The sequence below is a fragment of the Glycine max genome, chromosome 17, assembly GCF_000004515.6.
Source record: "Glycine max cultivar Williams 82 chromosome 17, Glycine_max_v4.0, whole genome shotgun sequence".
NCBI lineage: Eukaryota > Viridiplantae > Streptophyta > Magnoliopsida > Fabales > Fabaceae > Glycine > Glycine max.
Window position 1 is genome coordinate 430766 of NC_038253.2, and position 25906 is coordinate 456671.

The 25906-nt window shown below is 30.9% G+C and overlaps 2 protein-coding genes across 6 annotated transcripts; both read right to left on the reverse strand.

Annotated features, from left to right (window-relative positions):
- Positions 1 to 4234: 4234 nt before the first annotated feature.
- Positions 4235 to 10968, reverse strand: LOC100791045 (calcineurin B-like protein 3-like). Of its 2 annotated transcripts, XM_006600114.4 has the most exons (10): positions 10721 to 10968; positions 10347 to 10484; positions 9007 to 9161; positions 8604 to 8686; positions 8291 to 8350; positions 7504 to 7612; positions 7260 to 7312; positions 6432 to 6512; positions 5737 to 5849; positions 4609 to 4899 (listed from the first exon to the last, which is right to left on the reverse strand). In XM_006600114.4, exons 3-10 carry the CDS (start codon positions 9128 to 9130, stop codon positions 4842 to 4844), a joined length of 681 nt encoding a protein of 226 aa, XP_006600177.1. In that variant the 5' UTR covers positions 9131 to 9161; positions 10347 to 10484; positions 10721 to 10968; the 3' UTR covers positions 4609 to 4841. The 2 variants fall into 2 exon arrangements, with proteins under 2 accessions (NP_001241908.2, XP_006600177.1); NM_001254979.2 differs by lacking the exon at positions 10347 to 10484 and having other exon boundaries at positions 4235 to 4899; positions 10721 to 10806.
- A 3032-nt stretch (positions 10969 to 14000) lies between these two features.
- LOC100795262 (BTB/POZ domain-containing protein At5g47800) lies at positions 14001 to 20587 on the reverse strand. 4 transcript variants are annotated; one of them, XM_014769357.3, is made up of 8 exons: positions 20168 to 20587; positions 19990 to 20057; positions 17329 to 17663; positions 16797 to 16908; positions 16637 to 16706; positions 16141 to 16545; positions 15309 to 16052; positions 14001 to 14669 (listed from the first exon to the last, which is right to left on the reverse strand). In XM_014769357.3, the coding sequence occupies exons 4-8, from the start codon at positions 16853 to 16855 to the stop codon at positions 14190 to 14192; spliced, it is 1758 nt and encodes a 585-aa protein (XP_014624843.1). In that variant the 5' UTR covers positions 16856 to 16908; positions 17329 to 17663; positions 19990 to 20057; positions 20168 to 20587; the 3' UTR covers positions 14001 to 14189. The 4 variants fall into 4 exon arrangements, with proteins under 4 accessions (XP_014624843.1, XP_006600280.1, XP_040867191.1 ...); XM_006600217.4 differs by having other exon boundaries at positions 19990 to 20076; XM_041011257.1 differs by having other exon boundaries at positions 16141 to 16539; positions 20168 to 20585.
- Positions 20588 to 25906: the final 5319 nt, after the last annotated feature.

A 25906-nucleotide genomic window follows, 5' to 3' on the forward strand; every position in this document is an offset into this window, starting at 1 on the left:
GGGGCAGGAGAGAAATAAGATGTGTGTGAACTGGTGAATATGCTGTGGTAGATAATAGGTGCCTATCTCATCCCCCATTGTGTTTTCCGACCCAGTTGTTTTCGGTATAGTGGAGTCCATTGATTGAAACTCTTGCTATTCATTCCCTTTCCTTCTGGCGTGGCAACAATCACATTCTGCATTGATCTTGAGGTGCTCTCCTACGACGGCTCTAGAGAATGCCTCCTACCCAAATTCCAACAGTGTTTGCTGTGAATCCTATTTTCCTTACGTCTTCAGCATTCAGCAAAGGAGAAAGAAAAAGTGAATGAATAGACACACAACGACTATGTTTTCTTTATATATGGGTAATTTAAGGGTGTGTTTGGTTTGCATTTTCATTTTCAGTTTTCATTTCTTGTTTTCATTTTTTGAAAATTGTTTTCATTTTCAAAAGATTAGAATTCTAAAAACATATTTGGTTTGACTTCTTTTTTTGCTTTCAAGAAATAAAAATATTAAAAATACATTTTCAAAAGGAAATATGTTTTTAGATTTGTTTAAAATTATATTTTTTGTTACTGCATTTTCATTTTATCCAAAATGAGATTCTTGATTTCAATTTAAAATGAGATTTTATTATTTTTTGTTTTTGGTTTATTTGAGAAAATATTTTTACTGAAAATGTTTTCAAAAATTCAATCAAATGTATTTTTATCATTATTTTCTATTTTCAGTGAAAATAAAAACAAAAATAGAAAATAATCAAATCAAACACCCCTAATAAATTTATATCATATTCAGGGAACGGTTCGGAGACGGGTTAAGGCAGTATTAGTGTCTCCGTCCCCGACTTTAGTAATCAGACAAAATTCAAGCACCCTGATCCTGGTCATATTTGGAATGAGTTCAGGTATGAGTCTATGATGATATTTGTCATAGCTACTATTGAAGGATAAAAAAAATGAAGAGTAAGTTCGTATTGTACAAAATGCTGCTGATATTAGTGGTTACTATCGACAGCCGACAGGCAAAGTATCATCGATCCACAACCAACTGAAGAAAATAAAATTAGTTTTTTTTTTATTATTTACATAAGTAACAAGGGAATAACGATAAAAAGTAAAAAAAATATAAAAGAAACTTTCCACTACATAGCCTATAATCTAGTGTCATTTTTGGGCTCTCTTTCCCCACCTCTATCAACAACATTGACCATATTAAAACATACTGTTGCAATGATCGAAAATGATTTTTTTCACAATAACTAAAAATAAAAGCAACTATACCTTTTCATACACTGTAAAAATATTTTAGTCTAAATCTGCATATTGATTTATATAAAATACTTTACATACATGAAAAAATACATAAGAATTTAAGTTTCATGTGTTATTAATGTAGAAATTTTCACCCCACATACCTGTTTAAAATATTTTCATATATGATTTTGAGAATTTGTACATTTTGTTGATTTTCAATTAAGTCAATATTTTAATAATTGTTATAGAAACCAGCATACTTATTTATAATTGATGAACTTAGAATGAAATTGATTTTTTTTTTATCTACCCAACTATTCCTACCCTCAAATTATTAATATAATTATCCCTCATTATTATTAAGTGAGAATTTGGGTCTCCCTTCCTAAATTCGCACTTTTTAAAATACTTTTTGCAGATTACTTTTAGAATTCGTGGTCCTAACACAACTTCTACTTTTTCCTTTGTTTTTTTTTCTTGCAGACCCATATTTATTATTTACACCCCCATTTACTATACCCAATCCCATTTATTTCTTTTTGCTGACTCCTGTTTAGAATTTGATAACCCCAAACCCGAATCATAAACAGTATTTTTCCTTTTTATTTTGTAATTTTTTAAATTAATTAGTAATATATTTAATTATTGTATTTTAATAATATAAACTTAATATATAACGTAACTATTTAACTAATGTAACTAATTTTTAATATCTTGGCAAAAATATGAACGGTCAACTATGGGTCATGATCCATAAATGTGAAAAAAAAATCTTTCAATCCTCCTGAATTCTAAATGGGAGTCTACAAAGTAAAATAAGAAAGGTGTGAATTCGGGCTGACCGTGAATAGTAATGAAAAATAATTTGGAAGAGAGATGATTGGATAGATAAAAAATGAAATGAAATGCGAATGAACATTATCAAGTAGTACAGTATATTACAGGTGTCTAAAAAGAAGCCAGAACAGAGAGGGTTAACGCAAATACATCTACTTTGACCCTTCCAATGTTATCAGCTTTGTTTCTTCTCTTCCAAATCAACCATTCCTCACTAGTGAGACCTTGCTGATGCATATATTTGTGAACATCAATTATAAAATATGAAAAATTAGAAATACCTTTCTTTCTTACCATACAATGTGTCTTTCCGTGTTTGTCTCCTAATGTTGTGGCTCTAGCTCCTGTTATTGTGTGTTTCTAAAATTTTAAAATTATAACGAGTGAGTCCAAAGACAAATGTTTATATAAGATTTTAAAAAAACTTTAATTACAAGAAAAAATAGAGTTTAACAAATTCCAAAAAAATAAAAACTGATTATATAATAACTAAAAATTAGTTAACTATTTAGATAAAATATCTTTTAAAAAATAAAAAATTATTATTGATTTCATAATTTTAAAAAACTGATTGCATAATAATATTCGAATAAAATTTCTGTAAAAAAATTACTATTCATCCTATAATTTTTCTAAAAAAGTCAAATCTTTGCTCTCATGATTTTATTCAAGTGTGCTTTCCAGTAAATGAACAACCTTCTATCCCTATACTTTCTTTTTCACCAAACCTGCCAAGGTAGGGAATGAGGCATCTGTGATGACATTTTTAAAATAAAAGCATAACATCTCGTATTGTTTGTTTGTTTGTTTTTTTTATCTTGCTTAATTACTACAAATCTACAAATTAAAATGTGTAGACTTTATTTATTCTACATCTAAACTCCAAATAAATTTCTCCTTTAAGTTAATCTTTATAATTAATTTCTAAACTTCTACTATAACTGATCTTACTAACTCTTTGCTGTCCAAAAATAAATAAATTATACTAACTCTTTAATTTCTTGTTACTAACTATTCTTATTTTATTTTCCTCATCACCATCAGCACTCACGCAAAAGGAAAATTTGAAACGATCAAACGACACTACTTTACAACCAAGTAAATTGTATGATAATCAATAAGTGCGAATTCTACTAGTTATTTTTCTTTGGTAATTTTTTTTTGGGAGGACCTTGTTGATTGTATAAGTGGTTTTTTTTAATCTTGAGATATGTCTTGATTTTCTAGACTCAACATTTTATTTTGAATTTTTTTTATCCAAATAATTCATGAATTCCATACAATATTTTAATTAGGTAATTTAATATGTTTTAGATATTAAATAAACCTTGTTTGACAAAATGATTAAATAAACCTAATCATTTTTAACTAATACGAAGTATATTTTTATAGATTATTTTAAAAAACTTATTCATTTAAAACTGTTAACTGTTTAAATATTAAATTAAATTCCTTAATTTTTATAGATTATATTTATTCTTACAATGAAAATGTGAAAAAGATCTTATATAATAAATATCGGTATAAAAATAAAAAATCTTAAATATAAGCCATTTTTGTTTAGCTTGAACTTAAGTTTGATATAATCCTGCGAGTAGTTTAATTTAGTAACCAATAATCAAAGGATATGGATTTGAAATACTTTAAATTCACCACATATTAATAATGAATAGATAAAATAAAATACTAAATTATTTAAATCTTATTAAAATTGAAACATTATTATTTAAAATATATATATATATATATATATATATATATATATATATATATATATATTATTTCATGTAATAAATAAAATAAAATTTATCTAATAGTCATATATATGACTTTAATTACAAAGTTAATGTTATAAATTCAAACAAAAAATAAAATTTAAACATATATATATATATATATATATATATATATATATATTTATCTCTATAATTGGGTTTTTTTTTTTCTCCTTATTTTTTTTTCTAGAATCATTCCTATAAATTTCAAACATTTTGTTTTTAGGTCCCAGCCACTAGTCATCCGTGGTTCAATTGCCAGGTCGATTTTTAAAACTGAGATTTACCTTTTACACTTCTCCCACCATCATCACATTTGAACATTTCTTCGTGGCATATAATTAAATAAATCCTCCGTGTGATTTTAGGCACTCATAAAATATTGTTTTCAATTAATTTCTCAAATACATACCCTTGCAAAAAAATGTAATTACAAGAAAACATACGCTGCTAATTGATTTTTAATCATCAATAGCCTAGCCAAAAATAATGGCAAATATAAGAGTGAAATAAATTGGATAGAGAGGGGCATTATCTTTCTGTCAAGGAGGAAAGCTAGAGTTGGCTTTAAGCACAACAACTGACATGCACTTAAGTTTTTTGGAGCAGCAATTCTCAACCCAGGGCATGTGCTCAAAGAACTCTTCACAGATTGCTGAAGCAATTGCACAAGACTTATGGTAAACATATTTCTCACCAAAATTAATTCCAAAGTGCTAATGCTGAAATGCCTGAATATTCTATTTTGTTCCCCCTTTTATTCTCAAATGAAGCAAATAAATAAATAATCAAACCCATTTGTTCAATCTACAAACCTCATCCATCCAAAAACGGGAAGACAAAGTTCTACTTGTAATGAAAATATAAATAAACTCCATATCCACCCCGTACCGAATCCTTCACATAGAACCCGGTCATCATTCACAAGTCAATCGAAGACCATTCCCAGTCAAGAACACTGAAACTGACATGGATGCTGTAGTTTGCCTCAAGTATCATCAACTTGTGAGTGAAAAACAAAACTGGGAAATGTAGTGGTGATATCTCTGCCAAGGAAACAATTTAAGTCAGATGTTAGATTCTAGAGCTTGATAAAATAAAATAGTCCCTGAGAAGTATAATACATAGACATATTAGAAATGTTATCCAGGACAAAATAAATTAAAAGGTAATTGTATTAGTGCCAAAATCCAAATAGCTACCATTTAAACAAACTTTTAATATGAATATTAATGAACCATAAAGTTTACAATTTTACATACATAGTCCACATAGGTCATGGGCATGTATGTGTACATATTTTGCTTTTTTTAATTATTCTTTTAATGATACTATATATTAGCAAGCAGCTTCCAAACTTCTAGTTACAGTTTTTATTTCCAAAGAAATACGCTAGGTTTCTTTCTTTTTCATTACCAACTTGAAAGTGGCAAACAATACGCACATGCAATTATGAGAAGTGTTGAGAATAAGAGATAAGGGAAGAATAACATTTCCATTTTATTATAATTTCATTTTCTTTATAATAGTATTATCAACTAGTTTTAAAAACATTTGAATTGGTAAGGATTTGAAACTTTTGCTATAAAAATATTAGTAACGTAATCAATTCAGCCCAGAGGCACTGGCTAAAGAATCAATAATAGAATTTATTTATTTATTTATTGAAAATCCCATTGGGAATGCAATGAAATCATAGTAGGATAAAAAAAAGTAATAAAAAAAACATTTTTCATGCTTTTACTAGTGCCTTGGGTTAGTGGTTAACATTTGCCTTAATAACATTATGATTCATTTTAACACATTCAAATAAGCTTGGTTACATTTCCCTCGCAAGATAATTTCAAAATCCAAATAGTGGTTAGTAATGGAAAGAAACTCACTTGAGATATTGAAGAGTCATATTTTTCAGAAGGGATGGATGCCGCAAGACAAGGTTTCGCCATTCTTCCTTGTCAATCTTCCCATCATGTTTGGTATCAGCTTCCTCAAATGTCTAAATAACTCAAGAACTATCAGTGACATACAGAGAAGATAATAGTAGCACAAGAATGATTTTATGTACCAATGTCATCATTATCAACTCAACACACACAAAACTCTGGTAACCTGTGATTTTCACAAGAATAAGGCTGAAAAAAGGTTTACTATATTTAGCAGAGAAATTAAGTAGCAACTTCGGACCAAATATGAGGAAAACATCACATTATTCACATAGAGTACACACAGCTGTCGAAATTAATAACTAAAGTGAGATACAATGAACTGATGAAGGATGAACATGCACCAGCAAACAGAACATGTGTACTTAAATTACTTACAAAAATTAAACAGCTGTTTTCCAAAGTATGCATGCTTTGCATTTAATTGACATGCTTCATAATATTGCTTTTACTTCTACAGACTTTCAAGAGACAAAATATAAATAATAAATTTTATACTTATTCTAACACGAAAAAATAGAAAACAAGCAAAAAAGAAAAGAAAAAAAAAAGTGCTTATAAAATGCTTCAATTATACAGTCTAGTAATGAACATAAAATTTGATATGCAATTAAGTTATCAGATAAATGAAGCACCTTGTCAATAATACTTTCGATCACATCATCTGAAAGATTCATGCCAGATTCGGCTAGAGTGGCCACTACCATTTGTTTTACCTATTACACAAATGACATCAATCATCAATGTATATTATCAAATATATGCTGCTATAAGAAACATATATCAGCGTATGGAACAGATTTCGAGGAAAGAAACAATTTTTTGCTCTACAATTCTAAAACATGGTTTTAAATTCATTTGCAGTTAAATTCTAGGAAGATACTCAAGTTTTAAAGAGGAAAAAGAAAAAATAAAAGTAATGCATAAATTTTGAGAATGCATAACTTCCAATGTTAAAGCTAGAAGATAAAAAAAATGGTAATTTTAACTCAGGTATAATAATTTAATTTACAATTTCATCTAGGTTGTTCTCAGTTCTCACATCAGTAACTGATAAGAACAATTTGTCAAATTCAGTTCCAAAATAAGGTCATGTACCTAAATATTACCAGAAACAATGATAAAGTTGTTTAATTCCTGAACAATATATCACCTATAATTCAACCCTTTGTTTCTCCCAGTGTTATAGCCTTGGCCTTTAGATAAAGATGGCCAATCAAACTTTGAAAACTCTTCAGCTAGACTGGTTTTCAATACAGGGCATTGGACCACGAAAGTATTAAAAATACATATGCAGTGGGGTTAGAAAAACAAATTATGTAAGTTAAGGCTGATTCAAGTTACTAACATATAACTCTATCCCTCATTGAATGTCAGGAGACCCAAACAAAGTAAAAGAAAGTAGTCCACATGGTGGGTGGACAAAACTTCATTTATTCAACATCACAAGAAAAGAAAATTACCTCCTGCCTTTCAATAAAACCTTGCTGTTTGAGATCATACAATTGGAATGAAACTGCAAAAAAGAAAAGTTGGAAATGCCCAACATATGCATTACTATTAATAACTAATGCATTAAGGAAATAAATAAACTACAGAAACAAAACATGATCTAGCTCCCTCTCCAATAAATGCTCTTCCTATTCAAAACCCAGATAAAAAAGTAGACCACATAGCTAAAGTCTTCTAAACATTTGTCATTCTTACACTCAATCTTATCATCAATTGGTGCATTGGGATGAAAGACAGAGAGAGCTCGTGCAAACTCTTCAAAATCAAGTATCCCGTTGTGCTTTGTATCAAACAAGTCAAACACCTACAAACAGTACAAAATCATGAACAGGACAAATAAAAATTCTAAGGTTCACATCATATGTATATGGCATACAACTAACTCTTAAGTAATCAGATCATAAATATTACGCAAAAAGAGCCATCCGCATTCACAAATCAAAGATAAATGCCATAATGGTATAAAATGCCACATTTGTTAGCCCATATAGTAACATAGTTACATGTAAAACACATCAAACAGATTATAATAATGAAAACAAAGGTAGTTGAAAAATTAATTTTACTGTGGAAATTGAAAATATTATCCACAGTTATGGCGTTTTCATAAAAACAATGCATACAAATATTTTTGGCTTAAATGTGTTTTTGGTCCCTCAAATTTAAGTCACTTTTGTTTTTGTCCCTCAAATTTAAATTTGCGTTTTTTAGTCCCTCAATTTAAATAAATGTTCTTTTTAGTCTCTCTTCCGGTAAAAAAACTGCTACAAATTGTGCATCCAAACCACAAAAAATCAGTCAAGAGGGACTAAGAAAACACATTTAAATTTGGGAGACCAAAAACAAAAGTGGCCCAAATTTGAGTCAAGGGATCAAAAACATATTTAAGCCAATATTTTTATATTGTTGTTTCTTTTTCCTCAGGGTGGAAATGTAAAAAACAGTTGGAAAAAGAAAAACAAGAAGTTAATGTTCTATGTACCCTATCTGCAAATAAGCTCTCTTTCTTGTTCGTCTTGAACAATGCCAACTGAAATTCTTCCTGCCATGTAAAATCAGGAAACCATCAAAACAAACAAAAAGTCAATGTTTAGATCTACAAACAACCAATGCCATAAACAATATAAAGTGTTGTGAGTTCTGAATTTTACATAAAACATAACACACTTGTAAAGATATGATTAAAAGGATATACTAGGAAAAATGTCACAGTCCAGAAATGTTGAAAATACAAATATCACAAGTTCATAACACAAACTGATAGAAGGACAGAGCAAAAGATGATATAAAAAAACCTTATTAATTAGTCCGTCATCAATCACTGCACTGCTGATCTTCTTGAACAATTCATATAGCGCTTCAATCTCACTTACACTAACTGCATCAACAATAAAACACATAAATATCTTATTTTGTTAATATTTCTTTCCAATTTTTTATGCTTTTGACAAAAGAAGAAAATTGAGAGAAAAAACAGATGAATATTCTATAATAGTGAATCAATTCTTAACAAGAGCCTAGATATCTGAACAATAAGAATGTACAGGTTCATTGCCATCTAACTGTTATCTAAGTCTTCAATGGCTTTCAACAGTTATTATAGCCACTAAAAGGAATTGAAAGGAAATAAAATGGTAATGTTGAAGCGAGCTTCATTTGCCGTTCAGATGATAGAAAGAAATTAGAGATATGACATACACACTGTTTCTCTTGCAAGAACTTCTGGATTTTCTAAACCTGTAGGTTGCTTTGACGAATCGGCATCACAACAATTTACCAGAGCAGCACACAAATGCTTTAATCCGTCTAGGCACTGCACCATTATCTCTTCCAGAAGTCAAAACACTCCATACCTGAAATCCAGGAGGAAAGAAGGTAAACTAATTAAATGTGTAAATGTATAGATTTTTTTCTCTTTTGACTTTAGTCATTGATAAAGAAAACAAGTATGCGAAACATAGAACTCAAATTGATAAATCAAGTGACATGTTAAATGTAAGGCAATCATTTTGAGTCTACTACTGCAATTGATATAACACTTTGAGAGATTTATCAACATATAAAAGAAAATGAGTGCAAGTCAATTAAGTTTTATGCATACATCTTCATGTGCAAACATACCTATAATGATGGTGCAAACAAGAAAAGGGAGCAACACACAAATGACTACTATTTTTCCTGAGAAAATTGCAGATAACCAAGCCTGAACTTATGCTTGATTTAACACAATGTTTGACAAGCAAAACCACCGGCAATAAACAGATTCAAGCCCGTGGTGACAACAGATAGAAACATTTTCAATCTATGTTTTGAAGCCAACACAATTTAATGGATGAAAACCTTTTATTTCTCATTTCCTTTGAAACATATTTGTTGCTATTCAGCTCAGGACAAGAGGCATAGAAAAAGATTTGGATACAACTTTATCTAGTTCAAGGAATCCAACTGTTTCCTGTCTGAGAAGAAACTAAGGATAATGTAGTACCACAAATGCTTATGAAATTAGCATAACTAGAAGCATGTATTTGCGGAAATGGCTGGCATTAATAACATTGTCAGCTATCCCAGTGACATTGCACTTCAGCAATAATTAATGCAAGCCAGCCACCTTTGTCATCACATTGCTTTAATCTTCACAGATTCAATAGTCTCTCCATCAACAACAGGAAGTAAATATGATATTCCATGGAACAATAAATTGATGTATAAGAAAACACGTTGCATACATAATGTTTCAAAATCTATAACAAAACATCAACTTTTTGTTGTTACCACACTTTACCAGGGAACTTAACGATTCAATTAAAATTCAATACCAAACCTAAATAGACCGAGCATTCCATCCTCCACCTAAAATTTCCATGCAGTGTGCGGAAGGAAAGTATTTATACCCTCTAAAGAAAAGAGTTCAACAGTAATATGTGTGCCACTACTACAAATTTTTTAGCAATTCAAGTATGATTCTACACCAGAGGCAACAAAACAGATTCATCCTCAACCACGGAAAGCAGAAACGAGATATGGGAGAGAAGCCTCACGAATTTAATCTCCCAATCGAATAGATTAGCCAAGTGATCACTTCCAAAACCAGGAAATCGAAAACCACAGTTTCAACAGCAGAGCACAGAATTCAGCGACAGTCGCACACTCTTTCACACAAAACATGGGACTTATAGCTGGACATGCAACAAGCAAGGCAAAAACATGGCAATGAAAAAGATTTAATTTAAACAGCATACTGGTCGTACAACGATAAACAGATACATCACCATTGATTATTGATTAATACACAACAAAATTAAAAATTAGGGATTCATGACTAGATCTACGGAGAGTAATTAAATAATAATAATAAAACGGAACTTGAAAAGAATTGAGGTGAGAGGTTTAGAAATGGAGAAGTGGGGTTTACCTTTCAGATAAAGAGGGAAAGCGAAGGAGAATTGGACTCAATATTCTCGGACATGTTTGTCTGTCTGGCTTTGAAAATTGTAATTTAGGAACAAGCAAACATGCAAGGTGGGTGGGTTTTTGGTTTTTATACGCTGAAATGGCTGCAAAAATGAACAATCCTGTGATTGTTCTGTCCAACCCAAAATAACAAAACTGACTGAATTAATTATTATATTTATATTTATGGAAAGAATGGCATAAATGACAATAATTAATTAGATTGAAAGAACCATATTTCATGTTTCAAGAGGGAGGGGAGAAATGCACCAACCTTCCCATGCCTCCATTTTCATGTTTAGCTTGCAACTATTCCTTCCTCAAAAATTAATTTTAGATTTAGATAAATATATTTCTATTCCTTTAAATGTTACATTTTTAGTGTTAACAATAAAATAATTTTAAGTTTTTTAAAACATAACTAATTATGATTTTTTTAAATTTAATTTTATGTAAATATTTGTATTATAAGAATAAGAATATGCGTAGTAATTTTATTAATAAAACTATATATTGTGTATTTGGGATAACATTTTGAACGAATTCGAAATTAATTTTACAAATTTTATTTTGATGAAAAGTCACTTTAAGTATTAGACATTTGTATTTGAATGTTTTTATTGTAATAATAAATTAGAAGTAAAATTCACGATAAAAAATTATCGATCTAACAAAAAACATTATCCCAAATAAATTTAACTTAAAAATTAATTATAAATTAGAAACAATTTCTTTTTTTTTTCTTATTCAAAATTTATAATTTAAAATGGATTACACAATTAGCTTAAAGTTAGTTAAAGCTTATAAGCTGTTTGAGTGTGCTATCGAAGAGTGTCGAAATGATTGTTGAGGTAATTAATGATGACCTCATCGCATGAACTGGTCTCTGGAATGTCGACGTTGGCTGAAGATCGAAGCACAGAATGCGGAATGGGACCAGATTCTTCACCAGGATATGCATTCTCTTTTAAACATCTACCTTATGCACGTCTCATTTTAAACATTTTCGCTATTTTATGAAAACTTTAATTTATAGTATAGAATGATACATTACTCAAAAATTATTTTACAAGTTTGTTCATAAAAATTATAATCTTTATTTGAGATAATAAAAATTTATCAAAGAGTTTTTATTCATACAAGCAATAAATGTTAAAGCACGTTAATTTTTTTTCACAGGTGAGATCTTACGGCTTCAGCGCTTGTTGTCTCATTTTAATTTAAAATATACTGATTTCTGCTTCTTAATTTTTCTATCTTGTAATGTCGTAATCAAGATGTTGATCATCACTTCATCCAAGAATTAGTTGCTGCCAACACTATCAAACTAGTTCATGTCAGAGCAAACACCAATTAGTTGATGTGTTTAACAAAGATCTTCCAATCCCCCAGTTTCAATCTTTCATTCGCAAGCTCAAAATTATGCACATTAACTTCCCGACTTAAGGGTCGGTTTAATTTGTTAAAAATTGTGATACAGGAGACAAATGTTTCTTCTCCACTCTTTCTTTCTCTATAAATTCATAACTGTAATAATGAGATGCCAGCTTTTTTAAAAAAGGAAAACATATTGATTTTTTTTTTATTCTAATCTCTATTTTATTTTATTTCCGTTTTAAAAAATATTTTTTTTTCTAAACACACGTTAAATTAGCAATAAATATTATATGCATATATGAAATACTATATATTATTGTACATTTTAATATACCATAAATATTATAAATAATATTATACATTTATAATATTATATATATATATATATATATACATGTAATATATTCCCTTTGTTCTCTTTTATACCAAAAAAACTTTAATTTTTTGTTCTCAAATATAAATACAACTTAATTATTTTTATTTTATTTAATGAAACTATCTTAAAAATATCTTTTGGGGGATTTATACTTAATATAAAGTTTCAATGAAAGTTATTTTAGAAAAAATATTTATTTTTCAATTGTAAATAAAACAATTTAATGAAATTAACTAACTTTTTTAATAAAGGTAAAACTATTTTTTTTTCTTATAAGAGAAATCAGAGGGAGTATTATTTATATTTCATTCATCCTTAAATATAAAAATCTTTTAACTAATTTAAAATCTGAAAGTTGGTTAATAAAGTTAGTGGATGGGTATTAAATTTGTTAATAATTTTTTGTTATTTTACCAAAATTACTATTAAATTTATTAGGAATCATAATATCTTTTAACTTAATTACTTTAATTAATTAATGTGTCGATCTTTTTATCCAATTCACATAAGAGAGATAATACATTTTTAAAAAAATATAACATTTATTGTAAAGTAGTTAAGGGTATTTGCATAAAAAATAATTAATGCAAAAAATAAATTAAAAAATATTATAAAAATGAACAAATAAAATTTTTAAAAATATTTTTAATAAATTTTATATTATTTTATTTGTGTTATCTATTATTCATCAAATGATATACAAGAAAAAAAAATTATCTTTTAATTGGCATCTTTTTCTTATGTTGTTTTCATTATTCTATAGCTTAATGCGTATCAAACACAACATTAATTATGCTAGAGTTAATCTTTAATAGGTTAAATTAACCTTGAACTAATTGGGAGCCTTTATTAATTAAGTTCCTATGTAAAAAAAATTATAATTGGATCCTTAAAATTTGTAAAATAGTCACAAATTATCTATTTCTGAGGGTTTCAAGCCGTTTTAAATTAATCCCAGAAATCAATTACAAAAATTGTATAAGATTAAGGACTCAATTAAAATTATTTATTTTAGATATCTAATTAAAAAATCTTAAATAGTTCAGACACCTATTCGTTAATTTAACTTTTTGGTAATTGCAGTTAGTAATTAAAATTAGTTATAGTCAATGTTGATTTCCTTTACCATCCAGATATGTATAAGCTATCTTTCTCATATAAAAAATATGAATTTTACTTTACCAACCTCAATACGTCCCTCTCTTTGCTATTTTTTTTTTTTTTCACTCACTTTTGGGTCCCACAGGCGACGGGTATAATAGTGATTTCCCTACATAGATTTTTCAAACGGGCTGGAAGTTGCAAAAGAGCCTGAAAATTCAAGTGCATTTGTAACATTGACCTCTTGGTTAAACAGACAATGATATTTTATATTGTATTACTTTTATATTTTATATAACTTTTTAATCCTTTTTTAATAATAAAATAAGAAAGACATTTTTTAATACACATGATCTCTCTTTGTCTCTCTTTATCAAACAAAAGGATGTAAAAAAAAAAAATTCCCTACATACAACTCTTCAGGGAAAGAGATAGTACAAAGGATTTATACATTGCTTGGTTACATTTATGACACGGTAAGAAAGAAATAATAAGAATTGAAGTTACAAATTGCAGACAGTGATTTTGGAGGAATTCTCCAAAGATTATTATTATTGTTATTATGGTGATCTGAATGTTACTTTTTGACGCCATGTTCTGATTTACTTCTTGTCCTTCTAATGATTTTTTTGGGATCCAAGTCCACCTTGCCGCTTGAACTACTTGCATCTTTGATTCCCCTGGCTTTCTCAGACCGTGTCTCCTCAATGTCTCCTTTTATAACCATCTTTTTTTCCAAGTCCAATGCCAACAACTTACCATCTGATCTTTTAGTTTTGTGGTGGTCCCTTTCTCTAATTTCTTCTCCGTTGAATTCTTCGTTAGTTGTAGCTGGTCTATGTTTTGCTCCCAGAAGTATCTCATGTGGCTTTGGCAGTTTGTGACTTGTGGTTGCCTTAGAGCCTTTGTCTTGTTCAAAATAGAGAAGTTGCACTACGGTTCTTAATGGCAGAAGCTCGTTTTTTACTGCATGGGCACGCACTTCTGGTGACAATCTTTGGCAGTCTAGAATCCCACACAGACGCTTCTTGTCTGCCTTGCTCAGGTCAGTATGTACCTGTTCATGCAAATAACTAAAATCACATATAAAGATAAACCAAAGAATAATAAAAACTGGCCACTGAATTGGCTTCCCTTGGTATAGTCTTTGGAACATAATAAGCTAAATAATATGATACAATGTACTACACAATATTTTTGTTTTAAGTATACAAAAACAGTATGTACTTTTAGCTAATTAAATGTTAGTAAAATATATGATACTGTTACATACATAAGGGTACAAATTAACTACACAAGTAAACTTGTTAGTCTTTTTTACTTATATGTTATTCAATATTTTTTTATTTGTAGTTGTATTCTAACTATCTCTCTCAAGTGAGTCTCTTCCTCATAATATGTTGTTGCCTTTGAGAGATCTTTGTCTAAGATCACAGGCCAACTATATTAACCAAATTGGCACCACATCCAATTCAAAACTTTAGGCATTAATCTACCATGGAGTTCATCGCTCGCACTTTATACTCTAACATAGAGTTATAATATTTATACATAATTTTATTTTTGTTAAACAAAAAATATATTAAGGGAAGTAATCCTAATACTTGATTTTTTTTTCACGTAAAATTTTCCAGCATTAAAGCAAGGGACGACGAAAACTAAACAAGTGACTGCAGGTGTTATACGGGTACTTTACCTTAAGATAGATGTTAATTGCTTGGTAGAGATCATCATGATCTTCCCGGGCAATACTGGGCACAGTTTCAGCAAGAGACACAAACTTTGATACCTGCATGTTGTCATCCCTTGCGACCACTTGAAGATAGGAATCGATGAGCTTGCCAACATTTCTGATTGATCTCAAAAAGTAGCTGTTATCCACAGCCCCAGGGGACATTCTTTTCCAAAGCTTCAAGAAAGTTTCCAACACTGCTAGAACCAACTCTGTATCATAATAGTTCTGGTCAGAAGAGGATTTTGAAGGGTAAAGTAGGTCACTCACTGTTGCCTCTTCAAACTGTAAGCTTGCTCTTCTTATTAGTTCTGTTTTGGTCACCGAAGAGACACCAAGGTGAATTGAAATGCTGAGAAGCCTAAACAAGAAGCCAACCGAAACAGACCCTCTATCTGCAGGAATCATGCTCACGATTGTTTCAAGAATTTTTCGGTTTTTCTCCTTATTAGATTCTTCTGTTTGAGACGCTGAACTGCCAGAACTTTTGAGCTTCGTGAGGCCCGGTAGCCACCGGCAGGCATAGACATGCAAAGCTTCTCCAATAAGCTGCGGAGGGAGCACATAGGTTGATCTAATAGCCATGATTATGCACCTGAAAAGATCTATGTCAAGATCAGAAACATCCTCCGTCCACCAATCCTTTGGCACAGAATGGTGTTGTTTTTTTGTGTAACCTGGCCTGGTGTAGGTGTAGGACCATTTGACCTGCACAGAATCATCGTTTATGAGCTAAAAAAATTAACATTAAAAAAGTCACAAACGTGAGAAAGTTTGATGGATCTGAGGTCTTGACCTGTGGCGGGGGTGTGAGAATTTTCTCAATAATTGAATCAATGCACTTTCTGACAATACCAAGGTTCTCAGACCACTCTGGCAACGTAGCAGTAGTTTGAAGCGTTGCAATGGAATCCTTCCAACCTTCAAGAATGCATGAGTTGAAGAAAGACTCAAGTTTGCCTACCAAGTTTCCCTTCTCAATGGAATCGTTCATTCTAAGGAACTTGGCTGCACAGAGAGCGGATACAAAGTTATGAGCACTTATGTTGATTGCGATTCCGTAACAAAACTTGGCACAGAGTTCAAAAGCATCTTCTCCTCCTGGTATATCATGAAGCTCTAGAGAGACACTCTCGGAATCACTTGTGTCATAGCAAAGCCTTTGTAGGAGGCCACATTTTGGAAGAAGCGGAAACTGCAGCTAAAAAGAGCAGAATTATAGATGAACCAATGATTAAATTTTGATTTATCTTTTCACACACACCACAGCATTTTCATTCAAATCCCAATACCTTGTGTAACAGATAAGTAATATCATTGATTTGTATCACAAGGTCTGCAGCTATCTCTGATATCAGAGTCCTGCATTATTAGGAGAATACATGTTAATTTGTAAAAAGGTTGTTGTATGTAGATTTTTTCACCAAAAGGTTGCTGCAAAGTGCAAAATACCTGGTAGCTTGTTCAGTGTAGAAAGTATCTGCCTTTGTTCCAAGTTTCATGAACTTCATTTTTATTTGTTGTTATGAATACCAAATCGTCAAGAAAAAAACCTCTACTTAACCTGCAAGTTCAGAAGACTACACCTTGAACGACACTACAATAGATCTCAATCTCATAAAGTCATATATATATATATATATATATATATATATATATATATATATAGAGAGAGAGAGAGAGAGAGAGAGAGAGAGAGAGAGAGAGAGAGAGAACAGAAGGCATTGATGTAAGTGTAACCCTCTCAGAACTAAATCCAAAGGGTTGTCATGATGCATGACCATGAAACAGCAAAATACGGAAGCACCAACTTAGATTTCTTCATTTCAAGCAAAGGGATGAAGGAAAGACAAGGAAATCAGAAATCACTATACATGAAGGTGGAAGAATATGACATGATATCCTGTCCTGGTCGCTGTGTCGGTTATGTATGAGAAAAATCCTCTTAAAAAAGCAGAAAGAGAATTTTGCAACAAGACTTTACCTCAAGTTCTAATAAATTTTGCCAAAGTTCTGCCACTTCCAACCTCATTGATTTTTATATACAATCCTGAAAGCCCTTCAATTCATTGAAGATGATGTCCTCTCCACATATTAAAGAAAATAAATAAATAAACCACCAAATTCCAGTTTATGCCGACATCCGCCGAGAATAACAAGTGCTTAGAGAGTTCTTGCAAAATGGCATGCACCTCCGTTTCTCTCTATTCATTGAAGTATAATAGAGTTGTAGGTGAAGTTTACCAAAAGTCTTGCGAATGCCGAATACTCTCACTGACTAACATCAGGCTTCAGATTTTTCCGCCTCCTCTGCAGTTCCTGACACATGACATGTAACACAAACTGAACAACATGAAAATTTTGTAAACGTTGGCAGATATTCTTAAGTTACTCATACGAATACGATAATGACGAATTAACGATACAGTTTTTGCCCCAAAATTATAGAATAAAATAGTAAAAGGGAGCTGAAATTTGGGAAAGTGCTACTTATAATTATTAATTATATGTTAAAACGTTGACTCTTGCCATAATATCCTTGCATATATGACTTGATTCCTAGCTAGCTACAGTAATAATTTCTTTAAATTTGTGTCAGAGAAAGACTCAAAGAATACTTTTAAGTAGAATGGAGCCAGTAGCATATATTTTGGGTATTGAATACTCATCCAACCCCACACAACTTAATAATAATAGCAAATGGAGAAAGAAGCAGCACCACGGCAGAAAATGCACTGAGCATGCATAAACATATATGATTACCTTGGCGGTTGGGTCTTGGCCAGAGAATGGATAGTGGTAAAGCATGTTTATGCCATGTTTGGAAGTTGGGAATTAAGTGTTAGGTGAGCCAACATAAATGATTCGAGCTTTTACATTACAGTGGCTCTAAAGTATATGTATATAATTAAATCCGAAACAGATATGTACTAATACACACCCAACCAATCTCTATAGAAGATATACTTTTGATTCCATATATATAAAGATACGTGGCTTTGTCCAGACAATGATATGAAAATCCGAGAGAAAGTGATGCACCGGGCTAAAAACTAATCTTACCAAAAACTTCCTAACCGAAGGCAAATAATACTGATAATTTCTTGTGTGGCTACTTTGATAAGTCACTTTCGCCGTGTCTCTAGAGAATTTTGATATATTAACCAATGTACTCTTCTTCTTTTTTCAGTTTAAACCTATAATAGGCCCAGAGTGGTCCACTGCTGTGGTCATCTCAATTATCTTATTCCCCATTAAGCATATAGGAATCAAGAAAGGTGGAAGCCAACCTTTTCTCCTTTCTTCAATTTGTTTCTCTTTTCTTTTCAATTTTAGTCACGAATTACTGAAAGAGTACAGTACAGCTTCATTTCATAAAGCTATCCAGCCATTCAAGTTTTGTTTGAGATTTGATTCAAATTTTGAATTATTTAAAAAAAAATACTCAATTATATTCTTAATCCTCAAATATTATGATTATACGTTTGTTCGTTTTGATTTCATCTAAATATTTAATGCATGTCACAAACTGGACATGACATAATATTAACTAAGTATTCCAGCTAAAAATCACATAATATTTGAATTACAATTTCATAATAAAGAGTTCTCTAACTGTATTGATTTAATTGATAATACTTGTTGGTAAATTTTATTTTTATGACAAAAATAAACAAACAAAGTAATGTCTTTCCATTTTGAAAAAACTAATGAGTTAAACATGAGATGAAATTGGGATGGAAAGACATGATTATAAATGAGAGAAAACTTGAAGATCCAATTAGCACCATTAAAATATGAGAAACCAAAATTGTATAATCATAAATAGGGGAAGGAGAATCTAAAATCATTTTTTATAAATTAAATTATGGTATTAGCGGTAGGCTGTTCCCACACATCATTGGTTAAAATCTGACATGCAGGATGGTCTGTGCTTTGACAGACAAATGGTGGTAAAGCAAAAAGTAAAAAACCAGTTTTTGTAACATGGCATGGCACTTATTGCTTTCAACTAGATAGAGAAATGAGAAATCATTCATGTTTTTCTTTCAAATAAGATTGCATTCGAAGCCTAGCCAAGGCACCTTTTTCATATAGGCAATTCTCAGATCCCAATTCCATGAACACTAAAATTCAGAAAAGTGTATGGTTAAGCTAACTTTACTCTATGCTGAATCAATGTAATCTATTTTTATAATCTTTGATGGCATTCAATAAGGTGTTTAGCCAATTATGTGGACATTCTCTTCTTCTGGAATTGATAAATTCTCTGCCAGTTACCCTCTGTCACCCCCACTAGAAGGTTTTTATCATTTACTTTTGTCCCTTTTCTTTTGTAAGTTTTTAAGCAGAACCTACAGTGTGTTCCTTTTTCATAAATTCTTATTACCCTCGGGCAAAAGTATTCTTCATCTTTAAAACAAAATGAAAAAGCAACTTTAAGCTTTTTATTGGTTAAGGAGTGATAAGTCAAAACCTAATGCTTTAACTTAATAACTTATACCCTATCGCATATATATTTTCTCTCTATACTATAGTCTATACTCTACATACTCTACACTAACAGAATAAAAAACTAAATCAAACACCAAATTAAGAAAGGATTTGGAAATGTTTCGAGGAGTGAAGCAAGAAGAGAACATACCTGTTTCTATATTATTGGTGTTACTGATTGAATCTTGGGAAGCAGAAAAAGCTTTACAATTGAAAAGGCTGCATAGTTTAAAAGTAGCTGTAGTGTGTACAAATTGAAGAAAGTAGATGAAACAGAATCAGTAATCAAACTGAAGCTAGAGAGATACAGTGGTCTAGCACCAACGTACATGAACATGCGAAGCTGAAAGTTGAGTGCTTTAGCAGTAGTGTTATGCAAGTAATCCTCAGAGAGAGAGAGAGAGAGAGAGAGAGAATAGGGTGTGTCTGTAACTTATGCTTCGTTTAGAAACAGCCAGGGAGACACCAACTTAAGAAAAATGTGTACCACAATGTCTCCTAACCAAGTGTTACGGGGTACAGCAGGGAGAGAGAAGGAGTGGTTCGTTGGGGTTAGTCAACATGGTAATGTATCAAAAGCATGCCATGATAAATTCATTGAATAGTAAATAGAATGGAATAGAAGAGGGGGAAAAAAGACATGGGGAAAAAATGAAAAAAAAAAATAAAATAGGAGGAAGCAGTGTCTTTTCCTTCTTCACCCAACAGCTTAAAAATTGGTGCTCTATGATTGAATTACTAAAAGCATGCAGTGCAAGTGGGCTATGACTTTGGAGTGCTCCTATACTAATTGAAAAGAAGCTTGTGTGGGGCCAAAGTCTCTTCATAGATAAAGATCCTCTATGCATTCCTCATCACGCTTCCCCCCACTAATCCTTGGGATATTCTTCTATTTTATCTTCGAAATGAGAGTTAAAAACTACTTCCTTAAAATATTAAGATATGTTAAAAGAGTTTATCTAGTTTAATTAATGTTATTTTATATACATTGATCCGAGAATTGAGTCGGGTCAAATATGATTATTTGTCAATTATATCATATGGGGTAATATTCTTCTTCTATTAGTCCAATGGTTTATATGCATGTTGGCCAGGTGTCGTGCCCTATGCAGTTGGTTATGTCTTCCTGATGGGATTGGTCTGACTTGTGTGTTGGTTGTTTTGGAGGCCAAACACAGACAATCACTTCTCTTTATCGTCCGTGTCACCCTTTCATTTTGCTTAATCCCTCATGCGTGTACCCTTCGTCTCTAAGTTCCTGTTCATTCACTCGTGCGTCAATCGTCTTGCTAACCCTTTGGGGACCCAGATGATTCTCTGTCACTCGCAAGCAACCCCACCAATCCGTTCAATCCCTTTGCCTCAACCAAGATGTCCTAACTATTAATGATTAATAGCCTTATAAGATATAAGCTGCTAGCTAGGAAGATAAAAACAATGGGTTTGGTATATATATAGTGGTGTCAATCTTAAACACCTAGAAACAAATGTACATAAATAACTCATCATGTGTCTATATATCTACATGTATATGTAAAATAAGTTCAAAGCAATTAATTTCCTTAGTGGTCCTACCAAAATGATGCTATGACAAGGAGATGACGATGGGCATGATGAGCATCATGATCTCAATAACATGATCATGATCATAGAGATCTTTATCATCATTTTCTTTCGGGTTTCTTAATTAGATTTTTGTTTTTATTTTGAGTATCCGAACTAATCTTTAAAAAGGAGGGAAAAAAGTGAAGCCGACCATGTGTCTTTACGTGAAGATAGTCGTCTTCTGACGTACAGTCCGATCAATGCCAATACATATTGTTCATTCTGTGTGCAGAACTTTAATTGATGTGCTTTTTTGCGTCTTAACCTTGTTCGATCATCAGCCATATCTCCCCTTGCATGATGATAAAAGTTTATAAAAGGTAAACTTTCTAAATATATTTTTATTCGTGATATATTTATTGAGTCATGCTGTGGATATATATGCATTATTTTTAATTTTAAAGGGATGAAAGAAACTGCCCAACTTTTGATGTAATACGACGCAGACTTTTTTTAAGTTAATACTCAATCAACTAGCTGTCTCACATTATTCACTTTTTTTCTTGGTTAGATTTCTTAATTTATGCCCGGGAAAATCTTCCTACCCGCAGGTTTTAAATCCGTTGATTACCTTATCATGTCTTTGAGAAAGGGAAACTTGGAACTTTTTGTTACATCAATTGATGCTTTAGTAAGATATATTAAAACCGATGATCGAGGCTTAATTAATATTTTTAATGTTAATTTAATAAAACTGAAAATTATCAACGTATCACAACATGATGCATGCGTATCCATTAATTATCATAATTTGTCATATATAAATTGCCTCCTCCTCCTCACACTTTAATTTCTTAAATAAATAAATTAGTTATTTTTTTGTACGAGGAATTCAGAAGAGAGAAAGAATTATATATATATATATATATATATATATATATATATATATATATAGTTTTCAATCCAATTTAGATTGTGGAATTGTATCGAAGTGACTTAAAAAGAAGGCAGAAGCTATTTAAGTAGGGCAAAGGAAATGACTCGTCACCATTTTTTTTGTTGCTAGTTTAAAAGGTAGCGAGTCACTACACCTAACTTACTTTTCTTGAAGCTACTGGATGCGCCCTAGCTTACCAATACATGTTTTTTGATAAATATATTTTTAATCTCTCAACTATTTAAAGTTTTTGTTTTTAATCTCCCAACTAAATATTGATTAGTCTTCGTCCACAAATTATTTTTCCGTTTGATTTTAGTCTCTGCACCAAATTTTTCTGTTAAAATGATGATGTGGTGGTTGATTTGTGGCAATTAAATTTTTTTAGCGGTTAGATATTTACACATTAGATCCACAACTAATAAACGTGCAAATGCGTACAATTAAAATAAGTTCCAGTACATTCATTCACAAATGCAATCTTATTTTAACACAAATGGATTACGCAACATGAGTCCGCAAACCTTCATTCATATAATTGCATCCGCTTCAGAAGTTTTGAACTAGCGTAAAATCCCCAGACGATACCCTGTTACGGTAGCCTTGCTGGCGCCGCCGTCGTTGGCCTCGCCGGACATTGACGAGTGCGGAAGTATTGCACGAAGCCCTCCCAAATCTGAAATTTTAAAACGTTTTTGGAAGAGCACGAACTTGTACAGAATTTGGAGGGTTTTGGTTTCGTTCTTCGTTTTTTAAGTTTTCGTCGTGGTCCGGTGCCGGTGGCTTGAGGCTGACCCATGTCGGTAAGCGGCAATGAGGGTGGTGGAAATTATAATTTTTCAGATCTGGGTTTTGGGTCATGCAAAGAGGCACAGATCCAAGAGTATTTTTCAAACAAGTCACGCAAACATTTTCTGGCGGTTAAAAGTCCCCAGAAATGGTTCTAGACATTTTAAATATTTTTACCAAGTAATTTCTGATGATTTTTAATGTGAGAAAATAATTTACCACAAATCAATCCTCACATCATCATTTAGGGAAAGAACTTGATGTCAACAACTAAACACCAAACCGAAAAATAGTTTGCATGGGGATGGTTAACACTTAGCTGATGGACTAAAAACAAAAATCTTAAATAATTAAGTGATTAAAAACATTTTTTTATTTATCAAATTGCAGTAAATTTTGTGTCACAATATAAATACCAGCATACAGTAAAAGAAGAATAATGGTAAAGAGGCTAGCTATTATTTACACGTAAATTATTGCCTTTGATAAGGAAGCATGTGTGTTTATCGTAAGGAGGAAAATTTGTTACAAAAGTGGTTAATTAGTTATGATTATGTCTGGGTTAGTGAAGTGGGAGTTGAAAACTTGACATTTAAGAAAGCACGTATGAATGATGGTCATGCGTGGCTTTTGAGCAATATTTGGAAGACATGGTGCAAGCATGAAACATAAATTGGTCTAGACATGATGAATAATGCCAAAGACATGAGGGTGTGTATATGGGAATCCAGTACCAGTGCGTAATAAGTATGGGTTGGAAAATCCTTTAATTTGCTTGAAAATGGGCGTAGTCAATTCATACTCCATCGCATTGGACCTACTAGCTACTACCATTCCACGTCTGAGCAGTCAAGTTAAGCTCTTCCCCAAGAAATTGTTTGACTAATGGGCTTCATTGAATGCATTGGTCCTATTTGGTTCCCTAGTTCAAGAATCTTGTTGCATATCCTGCACTTACAACTTTGTCAGATATTGTGTATTATTTTACAAACAAGGACCAAATAATATTTCATATCCTACTTATTCCGTTGAGCTCCTATTTATAAAGCTAACCACGTTTTGTTCTTAATTTCAAATCACTTTTCGTGATATCCCCATGTATTTCAAGATACTGGCCGAGAAGCATATATACTAAGTGATTTCAGAGAGACAAACTAAAGTAAGGGTGCTCATCAAAGTGTCTAGCTTAGTTAAAAAGAAAAAGTATGAGTTATTGTAAATTTATAATATTTGTCTTTCATTTTTATACCGAGAAATAATAAAAATTGTCATGAAACGGTTTGGTTTTTTTTTTTATTAAAAAAAAGACATCCAAAGAACTAAAAATAAAAAATCATATGTATGTATACCTATTATTTAGTGTATAGAGTTTAATGTTTATGTACTATTAAAATAATTTTAAAATAATTATTTTAAAATTTAACAAATTTATCATATGAGTTATGATTATATAAAAAAAAATTATATTCCATGTCTCTTTTATAAATATGTTGAGAATATTTCTCTTATATTTTACACCATTTTATTTAACAGAAATAAATCTTCTGCAAATCTACTTTAATGAAAACGTCTATAATTTATAGAGATCTAGACACAGTGTTAAATGAATTATGCTTTTAAAAAGGATAGAGGCTCAACCTTTTACGGACACTATTTGCGAAAAATATCTTTTATTTTTGGTCCAGGTAAAAAAAAGTATATAGTGTCACATCCAATAAGTATGAAAACTTAAGAATAGCTGATTATGCCTACTTTTTGGCAATTATAGTTTAAACTAATCATTATATATAAATTCTCATCGACAATGCATGCCAATTTATACAAAACCAAATTGAAATAAACACAGTACTGCATTGAGCCCGAGATGTCAATGAGCTTTGGGTGTATATATAATATATTTTCAACCATATTGTTCATTTCTTCTAAGTTCTTAGATAAAAAAATATAATTAAATAAATAAAAATTACAAATAAGAAAAGCTATTAAAAGTATTTTGTTTTAGGAATGGATGATAATTATTCCATTGGTGATTATGATTTGTATGATTGTGTATTTGAATTTGCTTTTCTAAATAAATTCTTCAGCAATGAAACAGAAAATAACACAAGTGAAAACAAAATATATAGATCATGATTCTCTGCTTGTAATACATTAGATGTGGTGAAACATTTTGATGATAACCAGCCACTCCAGGCTCATATCCGACAGCTTGAAGCAAAAGTCAGATCTGAAGGCAGAGATATAGAATTGAGGAAAAAAGTTGTACAGTACCCTTTTATATAACTCACTATTAAACACCAAAATAATAATAAAAAAACACTCACCCAAATATACACAAAGTAGATCAGCAAATTTTAACTTCTCAAAATCAATTCTGCAACAGGTTACATTTATTTTAGTGAAGTGTATAATTATAACTTTTTCGTTGAATCAAAATGATTTTTGGTGTGAGACTGATCACAAAATATAATTATATATACATTTCAAAATTGACTTTACCATCCAAATAAAAGTAATTAATCTCAACTCACTTTTAAAATATCATTCTCAAACACACTCTAAGTACTCGTTTTTTAATGAAAAGACGTTAAATTCTATGTATATAATTTATTGTTAAATTGGATCTTTATGTATTAATTAAACTAACGTTGTATAATAAAAAACAAAGCTAGACTTTATGGTATTAGCAATCATACTAGCAGGTTTGGTCCAGTACAAACCATGATAAAAAAAAAAAATCACTTTTTTACGAAAGTTTTCACCATGATGAGATTCTAATGGATCTTGCAGGTTGCTG